A 13302-nucleotide genomic window follows, 5' to 3' on the forward strand; every position below is an offset into this window, starting at 1 on the left:
TGGGGGCCGTCGGGAAGATTAAGCAAGCTATTGCCCAGAGTCACATAGTGCTGGGCTAACCTGCCGCCGGAGCCGGGGATCGAACCCTGATCCCCAGATTCCAGCGTCAGTCGCCCTGGCCGCGGCGCCACACCTCTCCCTGGCGTGACAGCCCACACCCTCCTGGAGAAGGTCTGACTCTGTACATTAGGCGTGGGGATGAACACTTTTTCCTGGGCTGCATTTAGCTCCCAGTCAACAAATGAGCTTCAATGGGGTAAGATGGGGAGGGGATGCGTCGCGTTGGCGCTGCACTTTGGTTGAGGAGTCTGGTCAGGAGTGGATACAGTATTGACAGGAGTGGGAGGGGCTGTGAGAGCCTTTCTACAGCGGGGCAGAAATGCCTTAAAAGGGGGGGTGGAGATATCCGATAATTAGAGGAAGTTGGAATACTCACAAATTGTGCTGAGGGTTTATTTGGGGGGGTCAGAGAGATATCATTGGAAGAGCAGTGTTTGGAGTTTGTTACTAAAGGTGGTAAGGATTATGAGTCTGAAGCACAGGGGCTGACGTATCTGAACACAATATATATCATACATACACACCAGGGTTGATTCTGAGAGTGAGATGAAGAACTTATATTTTTTTACTTTTTCTCCTTCTTACCTCTCTCAGGCACGTAATGTGGGAGGACAGGCGGGCAGACGCTTGAATCCTTGCTCTGCTGAATCTCTACAAACAACAAAAGGTGAACATAAATCACACACAGTACAGTAGATACGTGACATTGTCTTGTTTACTAAGAGTGTTTCCATGGAGAGAGGAAAGCACAATCGTCTCCTAACCTTAAATGGAAAAGATACATAATGTAGGGACATTAATATTGTAAGAGTCAGAAAGCATGTTGAGTTGCGCGTTACAAGCATTTTACAAAAATAGAAAATGTCCGTCAGCTTTGCGTTTTCCGGGTAAGTACTTAGGGGCCGATATAGAGTTTGGTGCAGAGGGTTTTCTGTTGCAAAGGTGATAGAGAACCATCACCGCCAAACTGACGTCTGACATACTTAAGGGTGGACCCTGACATAGTTAAGGGTGGACCTAGGTATGTCAGGATTGACGAGTACTCAATCTCCGTCACTGACATACTCCTCCGATGACCCATCAGATAAAGGACCATCGCAGGGGTGGCCATTCAACCGCCAACCAATTTAGAGTGGGTGGTCAAATGGGCAGTTTTTACTCTCAATTACTGCTGTGAAAAACGTGGTAGTAAGAGACAGTAAAATGTTTAAATGACCCCCACACCATGGGAGAAAATGTTTGACAGAGCCGTCCGTCAAACTTTAACACATTAGAAGGACCAGGCATGACAACAGTTCCTGTCACTGACCCCGCATCCTTCGCTTTTAAAATTGATGTTAGAATTTTAAAATCCCTGCACTTACCTGGATTGATCGTTTTAAAATTGATGTACTCATTTTGAATCACTCTTTGTAAATTATTGAAGCACCAGCGCCTGACAGGGCTCAGAGGGGCTCCCACGGCATCATCTGCTGTCTTTGCCCATTACTCAAGCCTGCCCGCCCCGGTCCGACTCGGTAGCCTATACCGTTGAGCGGAGGGCGGGGCAGGCAAGAGCAAGACACGCCCAGGAAGGCGAGCGGTTAGCGCTGAAGCTCTCCACTCCACAGGGCTATATAGCCCTCGTCGGCCCCAGCGCGCAGCGGTTGCGCGCAGCGGGGCGCCGTAGCCAGCGCCGAAGACAAGCCAAAGACCTGCCCGTCTGCGCCCTTCCGCGACAGGACGGGGCCAGGGGCCGGAGGTTATGGCGATACTCTCAGACGCACGACTAACCTATTCATCACAGGTACTATTAAATATCCTACACCACCTACCTATGGAATGTCCTAACAGGGTGGAGGACAGTTTAGAGGGTCCATTCACATGCCGCCATTGTAAATCTCAATTTGAGGCTCTCGCTGGGCCCAGATACATCTCTGATTCTCTCCCTGAACATTGCGTACTAGGAAACGGCATATTGCCTTACAATCCAATCCCTATAAATAAAAAGGCTACCAATACTCCTTTGAAAAATAAAAATCTGTTATGTAACATCAGATCACTGCCTAAACATGCCATAGAAGTATGGGATCTGATTTCCTCTGAGGAACCAGACCTGTGCTTCCTGACAGAAACATGGCTAAAACCTTATTCAGTCCCTGCTATAACGCTGAGAATTCCAACGGGCTACAAAATCGTTAGGCTGGATCGTCCCATAAAAATTGGAGGTGGGATAGCGATTGTACATAAGTAGGAAATTAACGTTACTGTGCTGGTTGAGATGTGCACCCCTGAATTAGAACTTATGATTTTTTAAATTCATTTCTCATCTAAAATGAGTAGAAAGGGAGCATTAATTTACCGCCCCCCCGGTCCATGCTCTAATATATCTGTAGCACTGATGGAAGCACTAGCACCCCATATACACGATAACTCTGATTTCCCACTGCTAGGTGACTTTAACGTCCACAGTGAGTTAGACAACAGTACCGAGGTACAGACATTCATGGCAGACCTCAACTCACTGGGTCTAAAACAGGTCAACACTGGGCCCACTCATCAGGCATGACATACGCTAGACTTAGTTCTAACCAACTCCCTACAGGTCGAGTGTACCCCCCCCTACCCAGTTGAATGGACAGACCATTTTATTATTGAATTTTATACCCCTATTCCTGCCTCGCATAATAAGGGACACATTGCCATATCAAGTAAAAGAAGACCTTGGCATAAATTGGCCCAGCAAGATTTAATAAAAAATTTGTAGCACCGACACTTAGCAGTAGTGAGAGCATTGAAAACGCCTTAAACAATTACGAAGATACGCTACTTACAACCATAGATGGGATCATTCCTCTAAAAACTTTTAAACCCAGACCTGCACATAAACAGGAAATCTGGTTTTCAGAAGACCTCAGACTGCTCAAAAAAGTTACAAGAAAACTAGAAAAGAAATGGAGAGCTTCCCACCAAAACAGAGACAAACAACTGTATAAAAGTTCCCTGACAGCATACCATAAAGCTATTCGCCTGGCGCGAAAAGACCATATAGCATCACAATTACTGGCAGCTGGTAACAACCCCAAAGCATTATATCAGATCTTACAGACTTTTACAAAACCTATAGCTTGCGAAAGCCCGTAAGTGGCATCACAGCAATTATGCGACAATATTTCTCAGTATTTTACTCAAAAAATTGATGCTATTTACGACAAAATCATACATTCACACCAGACCAATAGCAATGATAATGCCCCTATTTTAAATACTGAAATACAACCTCCAGCCATGCATTCCCTCTCTGCATTTCCCCCTATCTCGATTGAGGATGTATTAGCACTTATTTCCCAGATAAAGAGTGGGTGCCCGATGGTCACCATCCCTGCACGTATTATGCCCACTTTGGCAACAGATCTGGGACCTGCTATACAGAGGCTGATAAACCTCTCGCTAAGTACAGAGCAGGTTCCGCAAGGATGGAAAAAGGCATTGGTTAAGCCACTCAGGAAAAACACCACAATTCCCTGGAACGAGCAAGCCAACCTCAGACCGATATCTTTGCTTCCTTTTCTGGGCAAAATCATTGAAAAACATGTAAATAGAAACCTGTCTAGATATATTGAATCCGCAGGAGTGTTGGACCATTCACAATCGGGCTTCAGGCCCAAACATAGCACTGAGACCGCCCTGATGTCAGTCGCAGATGATCTACATATGTACTAGGATGTGGGGCCTCTTCGTTATCCTGGTACTACTGGATCTGCCTGCGGCATTTGACACCGTATCTCATTCCATTCTGACGGGCAGGCTAGCTAACAACGGCCTGAAGCACGAAGCCCTGGCATGGTTGAGGAGCTTTCTAACAAATTGCACCAAGCAAGTAACTATGGGTGCATATCGGTCAGAGGAAGTTGAAATCTCTAAGGGGGTGCCACAGGGCTCATGTTTGAGCCCAACGCTTTTTAACATATATGTGGCACCCCTGGCTAACATCATGAGAACGTATGGATTCGTCCCGATATCCTACGCGGATGATAACGCAACTCCTCTTTCCTCTTAAGATCTTTACGCCCGAGGTCAGGAACTCCTTCTCTCAGGGCATGAAAGCAGTGGCACACTGGATGTCTTCCAACTACTTACAGTGTAATGTTGGAAAGACAGAAGTCATGTTGTTTGGTGAGATAAAACTACTCTGGACTCCGGACTGGTGGCCACAAGATCTAGGCTCAGTACCCAAGCCTAAACAAACAGTCAAGAATCTGGGAGTTCGACTAGATCAGGAACTCACTCTCAAACAACATGGCAACCAAGTGGTGGGAGCCTACTTCCATGTAATTAGCATGTTGCGCAAAATGTTCCCCCTTTTACCAGATGCAACTAGGAGGACGCTGGTGCAAGCTCTAGTCCTGAGCCGACTAGATTATTGCAATGGCCTGCTACTATCTGCTAACGAGGGAGTCACAACAAGACTTCAGGTGGTCCAGAACACGGCTGCTCGCTTAGTTCTGAACGCCCCTCCTCGCACGCCTTCAAAACCTCTATTGACAAAACTACATTGGTTATCTGTCAAACAGAGGGCCAAGTTCAAGGTATGCTGCACCATACTTAAAAGCCTCAACGGTACGGGCCCTGCATACTTGTCCACCAAATTTGTCCCCTATATACCCTCTCGGTCACTTAGGTCAAGCAAACAAGGCCTTCTTTGTGTACCTAGAGCAAAGAAGGCAAGACACGGAAGTAAGGCACTTTCAGTGGCAGGGCCCTCCCTTTGGAATAGTCTCCCAAAATCTCTCAGGCTATGTGAAGAACACTTTCCTTTTAGAAAAATGCTGAAGACTTTCTTGTTCCATCACTAGAATAGCTGCTAGACTAGCTCTTCCCCTAAACCTTTCTGGTAGAAGCCAAAGGCGCGGAGATACTCCCTCGGGAGTCGAAGCCAGCGCGGTATAAACCTGCAATAAATAAATAAAAATAAAGGTTGTCTGCTAAGCCAGTGGACAACTCTAAATTCTGAGTATGGGAACTCTGTCAGAGAGATAGAGTATTTTAGTCCTTTGGCCCTGATAGAGTACAATTGGTACTCTAAAAGAGGGAAGTTAGAAAATGGAAGTATGTAAGAGTCATCAGCAGCTTTAAAGAGCTGTCCAAAATAGATTTAAATAAAAAACGTCATGATCACGCTGTTAAACTGAAAGAATGAATACATTTACATGGAGCAACACTGTAAGGTGAAATATCACGCAACGCTTATATTTTGGAGAAGTTGATGTATGAAGAAGTCAGAATAGATGGGGATTGAATTGTTATTAAATGTGAGGAAAAGTGTGAGAAATCAGCTTTCCATAGGTTCTCTAAATTAATTAGTGTTAGCAGGGTATATTGTATTCTTTATTGTTAGAAACATAAGAGATATTTTTTCTCCTGCACATTGAACAACACGCTGCCCCCTTTTTAACAAGTTATGGCGTACATATTTCCAGAATGAACTACTGCCACACATCGAAGTACAAAATCAACCACACTGTTTCCTACTGGATAAAAATCGATTACATTTTATCCATTCCATATGTCGACTAATAACACCGTGCAGAGAAACACAGCTGACTGTTCTTCTCAAATGGATCTTGCCACAAGTCAGAGATGTATCTTTGTGCATTCCCTGAACAGAGGAACACGCAATGCCGGTGCTACTGATACACAATAAACTACCCTGACCGCCCGTTTCTCTGCTAGATGACATTATCCCACCAGTAGCGTTGCAAGTATTCCATCGGTCCTGATGCAAAGCACAGAAAATGGCTCCTTTGACTGCTCTTGAGTTAGAGAAACACAGTAATTGGCATGGTTTAATGGGTCGCTCACGGATCTGGGCCCTGGTGCCACTGCACCTTCTGCCCCATTGGCAGGTACACCACTGCAATCTACAGGGCTGTATTAGACATGAAGTCCTGAGATTCAGTGAGTAGGCCTCTTTGATAGAGAATCCATAATTTGTATGAAAAAAATGCATGGGCCTAAAGTTTATATTAGAAAACCATCACCGGCACTGCTGAATGTTTATGATATTTCAACAATTGTGTCTTCAGGTCACACACTTGCCATTCTTTTTTACTTATGTTGTATGCAGGTATGCTCACAACTCATATACCTGAAATATCCATGGGTCTACACAACTATTCTATACAAAGCAAAGTCTGCAGAAAAAACACACACCACTGAGACACCGCCGTAACTAATAAGAAAGAAGTAAAAAGTGCGGAAAAATATTAACTAATTTTCCGGATTCCCATCACTCACCAAGATGGTGACATGCTTCATCATCTGGGTCTCCTTTTGGTAGTCACACTAGTGACCCTAACGGCTACAACCCTGTCATAGTGAAGGGGAGTGCGAGGATGTTTTAATATGACACCTAACAGATGAGAGTAGTAGAGTGTATGGGAACTGAGTGCAGTGCATAAGTGAAGAGTGAAGATTAAAATTAAGTTATGAGAGACAACAACTGTATTATAGTCTCTCACAATTCAAATTAAAAACAGTGCAAGAAAGACAGTCTTAGCAAATAGCTGTCTTAGAAATTGTTTGGTAAAGTGGTCATCATGTTTCAGCACAGTCAGACAGCGTTCTGTCTAGTGCTTTCATCAGGACCCACCTAGTAATGCTACTACAAAATGTGAAACCAAAGTGAAAACTAATTATATTCAACAATAGTACATATTAACCCCTTCGGTGCTCATGACGGAACGGTTCCGTCATGAGCGTCGGTTGGCCTGTTCTCATGACGGAACCGTTCCGTCATGAGTCCATAGGTTCTTTAGAACCTTCAGCACTGCAGCGGAATTCGCGCAGCGCTGAAGGGGTTAAATGGTTGGCAACGATACAACCAAACCACCTTTTTGTAGGTATGTACACTTCTTCCTTAGCAATCACCGATTATATTAATGGCATCTTGACATTGCAAGGAAGCTGCCTCACCTCACCTGGCAACTGCTCAGGACAAAAGGGAGGCACCGCTCTCTCCGTCGGTACCTCAACGGCTCAGCTGACCGCCCCAAGGTACCGACGGAGAGAGCGGTGCCTCCCTTTTGTCCTGAGCAGTTGCCAGGTGAGGTGAGGCAGCCTCCTTGCAATGTCAAGACCCCATTAATATAATCGGTGATTGCTAAGGAAGAAGTGTACATACCTACAAAGAGGTGATTTGGTTGTATCGTTGCCAACCATTTAATCTGTACTATTGTTGAATATAATTAGTTTTTACTTTGGTTTCACATTTTGCAGTAGCATTACTAGGTGGGTCCTGACGAAAGCACTAGACAGAACGCTATCTGACTGTGCTGAAACATGTTGACCACTTTACCAAAAATGTTCTAAGACAGCTATTTGCTAAGACTGTCTTTCTTGCACTGTTTTTAATTTGAATTGTGAGAGACAATAATAAAGTTGTGGTCTCTCATAACTCTAATTTAATCTTCACTCTTCACCTATGCACTGCACTCAGTTCCTATACACTCTACTACTCTCATCTGTTAGGTGTCATATTAAAACATCCTCGGGCTCCCATTCACTATGACAGGGTTTTAGCCCTTAGGGTCACTAGTGTGACTACAAAAAGGAGACCCAGATGATGAAGCATGTCATTATCTTGGTGAGTGATGGGAATCCGGAAAAGTAGTTATTATTTTTCCGCACTTTTTACTTCTTTCTTATTAGTTGCGGTGGTGTCTCAGTGGTGTGTGTTTTTTCTGCAGACTTTGCTGTGTATAGAGTAGTTGTGTAGACCCATGGATATTTCATGTATATGAGTATTGTAAATTGGGGCAGAGTATCCAGGCTGGTCTTTAAAGCTTGCCTCAGACCCTCCATAAATCTCTTGTTCTTTTTGGTATGCTCACAACACCGAGTCATGGCCAATAGTTTGCATCACAGTGCTCTGCAGATGAAGAGAAGAGATGTTCTAGGTTTGGACCGAAATCACAGAACAAATATCCATAAATACTGGACTCAAATATTCCCATTGCAGATAAGGAGTTATAAAGCATGTGTATAGATGAGAAATACTCTCATGTGGTCAGGCATCACCCAGTAACTCAGGGTGGGTACTCTTTGAGAATATGTTTTGCCTAGCTGCACCTATGGTCATTCAGCAAAAAGATATAATCACGCAGATATCTACCCTCTAAGACAAGAAAGAGGGGAAATATGAAAAATAAATCTCTTCAAATCTCACCCCCTTTGATGTCCAGGGCATGGGCAGATCTGAAAGGGAGCACCAGCCCAGGTGTCCTTTGCAAAAACATCCAAGACTTCACAATTTCAATATCCTCCCCTTAATTCATCCTAATCTTTTCCACAATATGATGAGGAGATTGCAACTGAGCTAGGCCTTAGCCTCAGGGAAGCAGACATATACAGACCTGGGACTTATGTCATATATATTCCTCTCAATATTTGGGCAAGTATTGCTAGTCAGTTTCTATGGTTGTGAGGTCGGAGGACAATTATGCAGATATTTGATCAAATATGGAGAACCCAGCCAAGACTCTAACAAGTGAGGCATTTAACGATCAGATGGCTTCAGCCCTGTATTTTGGGGCAGTTCGCAGACAAATTAATTTCAGAGATTGGAGAGAGGTAGCAACAAATAGCCTGTTTTAGGCAGCTTTTTCAATGACCCAGAAGGTTAAGGAACAGTTTGAAACATTCTGTAAATATGTCAAGAATAATATGCATGCCCGATCCTTCAAAGAATGCTCAACACGTGAGAATAACTAGAAGCATTCCTTTCCCAAGCAATTTGCAAACCACCATCCAATGAGGATCATTTCCAGACCAGAACATTGCAAGGGGAGAGTATGAAATTAAGTTACTGGTTCAGGGTGATGAAACCCTACTTAAGCAGCAACCACAACCTCTGTCTGAGTGAACCACAAGCAAACCCCAAATTAACCTGTGCTCAGCCCTGTGGTAGCTTGGCACAAAAGCAATCAAGCTTAACTTAGAGGCAATGTGTAAAGTGTTTATGCAACACTTTATACAGTAATAAACTGAAAACATAGAACAAGAAAAATCCCACATCAATTTAGAAGCATAGAGTAACATTTTATAAATTATTTGAGACCCAGATGACAAGAATTCAATCAGCAGGGATATGCAATTTTAAAGATTTAAGTAAATTAGTGCCTAGAAGCACAAAGCACCAGCGGTTCTGAACAAGCAGCAGGGCTATGGTGCGGAGTCCTACATCCTTGAGAGAATGCAGTCAAAAGACCAATGCTGAGGATGCATGATGAAGCCATGGTTCTAAAGAAGCTCTAGGGCTGGGAGGAGAATCCTGCGTTGTCAAGGATGCTGTCGATGAGGGGCCTGCGATGGATAAGTCATTCAGCTGCAGTTCTGAGGAAGCTGCAGGCTGTGAAGTGAGGTCCTACGTTGGGGATGCACAGCTCAGAGGAAGTTACAAAATAAGTGCAAGGAGATGAGCTGCACTGCATTGGTTCTGCTGACAGAAACACAGCTGGGCTAGCACAACTTTTTTAGGCCCACTTCAAAGGGTCCATGACTGGGGTGGCACCACTTGGAGGTAAGAGTCACAGCAGATAGAGTCCACATGCTGAGTCCAATGTGGTTGGCGTCTTTTTTGTCCCCGAGGCACTGGTCAGGAGGCCAGGCATTTAGCCCTTGGAGTAACTCTGGTGGTCCTGAGTCAAGATACAGGTCCAGTCCTTTCTTTCAGGCAGCAGGGTAATAGAGTATCAGTCCTTCTTGCAGAGCACCACAGCAGTCCTTCTGAGACTTCCACCGGTCCAGAGGCATACTGAAGAGTTGGGTATGAGGGTCCATTGTTTATACGAGATGCTCACTTCGAAGTAGGAGAAGGCTCTGAAAGTTTCTACTACCAGAGGTGTTTGGAATTTCCTGCCTCCCCGCTCTGTCCCTATCTTGTCTGGGCAGACCCTTCATGATGTTCAAGTGTGGTAGTTAACAGTGCCTCCCCCTCATCAAGTCAGAGATGGCCTATCCTGCCAATACCTTTACTCCTTTGTCTTACTGTCTGGGAGCAATACACAAAGACCACCTACCAGGTCCCCCTAGTCATGTGACCCAGGATGCAGGTTCCAAATGGTTAGGATAAGAAAATGTCTACTCTTCTAAAACTGCCATTTTCAGAATTCTGACTTAAAATTCAACTTTACCATTATAGAGTGTTTTAAATTGCAATTCTTTAGACACCAAACCTGATATTCCTTCTTTCTCCCAATTGCAAGTTAGCACTTATTAAATGTAATAAGGGAACACAATGTTATCCTAAGGGAGAGGTGGGGCTTGCCGTAGTGAAAATCGAGTGTAAAGGTTTTTCACAACCAGGACATAAAAAAGTTAAAAGTACATGTCCAACTTTATAAATACACTGCATACTTCCCTATGGGCTGTTTAGAGACTACCATAGGGGTCACATATATGTAATAAAAAAGAATGTCTAGGGCCGGCAAAATATTTATTTTGCCAGTTTGAAACTGCCATCACAGAGTGCAGCTGCAGGTCTGAGATATGTTTAACCACTTGGCTGCTAAGGGGTGTGCATGTAGGTCCATTGACTTTCCATTGAAATCAATGGGCCCTACATGACGAGTTACCCTTGTCATTAGCACTGAAGGGGTTAAAAGGCTACTTAAGTGGGTGGCACTCTCAGTGCTGCAGACCCAGCAGTAGCATTTAATTAACAGGTCCTGGGTACATGTAGTACCACTTAGAAGTAAATTAAATGTGTCAATTGTGTGGAAGCTAATTTCACCATATTTAATGGAGAGAGCACAAGCCCTTTAGCACCGGTTAGCAGGGGTAAAGTGCACAAAGTCCGAAATGCCAACAGAAATGGGTTCAGGAAACAGGACTGTGAAGTCTAAAATATTTGGAATGACCCTGCTGGAAGGCCACGTTCAACAGGGAGACAAGCAGCATCATTCTGGGTTGGTGGGAAAGTCTTAGCAACTCTGAAGACTTATCGATTCCTGCAATTCTGGTGAGAATCTCCAGCAGTAGAACAGAGGTCATAGCCTCCCCTCACTTGGCCTGTTGGTGGGCAACATGCTGCCCTAATATTGATGGCCATAGTAACTAATGGCTTACATAAATCCAGTGAAAAATTACAATGTAAGTGTAACTGATTCATAAGTTCATTTCTAAATATCTAGGGGTGTTTGAATCCATTCACTAATATACATACTAGGACTGCAATGCCCTCAGACCCAGCATTAGAAGCAATCTTTAAGCCAGGGTCTACATCAAAATACCGTAAGCATGTTATCTTGATGAAATTGTCTCAATTGATATTCAAGGCTTTTACTTTATCAATTATTTTAAATACTCCGACCATCAATTAATTTTCAGTGTAATCATATATGAGCAAACTTTAAGCAAACGTTATACTTGACAAAAGTTCCATGGTGAAGATAATCAGCCCAAGGACTCTTGCCTCTTGAGAAGGAATTAAAAATGTTGAAATATTTTAAGTGTTTCTTTAAAGATGCCTGTAAAGCTGCTCTTTAGTCACTTGATTAAACATTATACTGGAAATGTACCACTGTACCCTATTCTGAAATATTTCAAGTGTTCCTTTAAACGTGCAAGTAAAACAACTCTAAGTCCATTTCTTAAACACTGTCCTGGAAATGAACCATTTGACTCTTTTTTTAATACAAATTTCTCAGGGGGAGAGACTCCTCAAATCCCCCTTTAGACAATCATGCATGCTCGCTTGCTGCGCTCATTCGCCGAGGCTTATTTAGGATTGGACCCCCACCCATTAGAGTGCCCCAAATCCGTCCAAAGACTTTGGATATCCGTGATGTATGGGAGTTTCAGGGGCCCGACACTACATTCTGCAGGGATGACCTATCATTTTGCATTACACCACTGTCCTAAATCGATTATTGTCTGCCTTAAAGTACGTCTAGTATGGAACGCTTACCAGGTTTCTGAAACCAGCCAAATGGAGCAGATAGTTTGCCTGAATCAGAGTCGCATTCTGTAGCACGCCAAGATCCCTCAACTTCCTCGCTGCAGGTCTGAATTCCCAGGCTGCTGAGCATCAAGCAGAGCACTGTATCACCTATAAAAGGTATGCAAACTTTAATTTTCAGTATTGATATTAGTCCCATTGTTTTGTTAGAGCAAACAGTATAAACACATAAGATATTAGACCACCGATAACAATAATCAATAATTTACTGTTATGTATAATGTAGAAACTATACAAAAAAATATATAATTGTTAGAACATTGATAATGGGAAATTACAGTGCACATTCTTGAGGATTTTCTGATGCAGCTGATAGAGCGTGATGGTGCTCTAAAATTGCAGGGGTGCATCATAATCATGGATAGTCTGCACCCGCATATATTTTTGTGTTGTATTAACCTGTGGTTATTAGAACATGGTGTATAATGATGTGATGTTAAAGGATAGAAATGTATTTGTGCTATACAAAGGGAAATGAAATGACCTTCATAACTGAAAGTGTAATCTTGAGTATGCTACAATTGCTTAACGAAAAGTTTCTGTGTAATGAAATGTATTTTAGTTTAAATGTGCACTAAAATGAAGATTGCACGAAGAAATAATGTGAAGTGCTTAATGCGTATTAATTATAGATGCTGTAGTGCAAGGTATTATTAACTTGAGTGTATAATTTGAGATGTAAAAGGCCTAAATTAAATGTTCACGTTGAAATGTGAAAGGCCTATTCGTTTATTCTTACGTTGGCCAAACTGTGTAGGCCCAAAAATGTATTTTTCCTGGTGTGCTCTCACATTTAGACGTAGTCAGCTAATTTTATGTGTATGCAAGGATTTTTTGTTTCCACGTTTCGGTTGCAGGTGGAAGAAGCTGTCTTTGGGAATCGGTGTTCTTTCTCACTGAGGAGGCCTGGGAATCAAGGTCAACATAATCCATATGGAGAAGACGGTGGAAAACTACCTACGAAAGGTGTCTGATAGTGAGGTGATCTGTGGGCGTGTTTTACATTTTTGCATTTTGTATTAGGGAAAGCGCCCGAGGAAGGAGAGGCAGAAGGAGAAAGAGTGAGGTTCAGAGAGGTAGAAGAAGATAGGTTGAGTTAGGAAGGGGTAGAGGACTGATTTGGGAAGAGCATCTTAGAACAAACTCTTTAGCTTTAGTCATCTGATTCCCATTGTGAATGTGTTTCTTAGGAAGTCTTCACAAGCTGACACCTTTTAATGACTTAGTCTGGGAAAGTAGGGACG

At 43.2% G+C, this 13302-nt stretch overlaps 1 protein-coding gene across 1 annotated transcript in view; it reads right to left on the bottom strand.

Annotated features, from left to right (window-relative positions):
- The window catches only part of TG (thyroglobulin), an 825201-nt gene that overhangs the window by 403927 nt on the left and 407972 nt on the right, over positions 1-13302 (bottom strand). Inside the window, exons 34-35 of the mRNA XM_078686739.1 lie at positions 12008-12148; positions 646-711 (exon numbers count right to left, since the gene is read on the bottom strand). Coding sequence (XP_078542865.1) covers positions 646-711; positions 12008-12148 — 207 coding nt within the window. The remainder of the gene's footprint in view (positions 1-645; positions 712-12007; positions 12149-13302) is intronic.

The sequence above is a fragment of the Lissotriton helveticus genome, chromosome 4_1 (genome assembly GCF_964261635.1).
Source record: "Lissotriton helveticus chromosome 4_1, aLisHel1.1, whole genome shotgun sequence".
Taxonomy (NCBI): domain Eukaryota; kingdom Metazoa; phylum Chordata; class Amphibia; order Caudata; family Salamandridae; genus Lissotriton; species Lissotriton helveticus.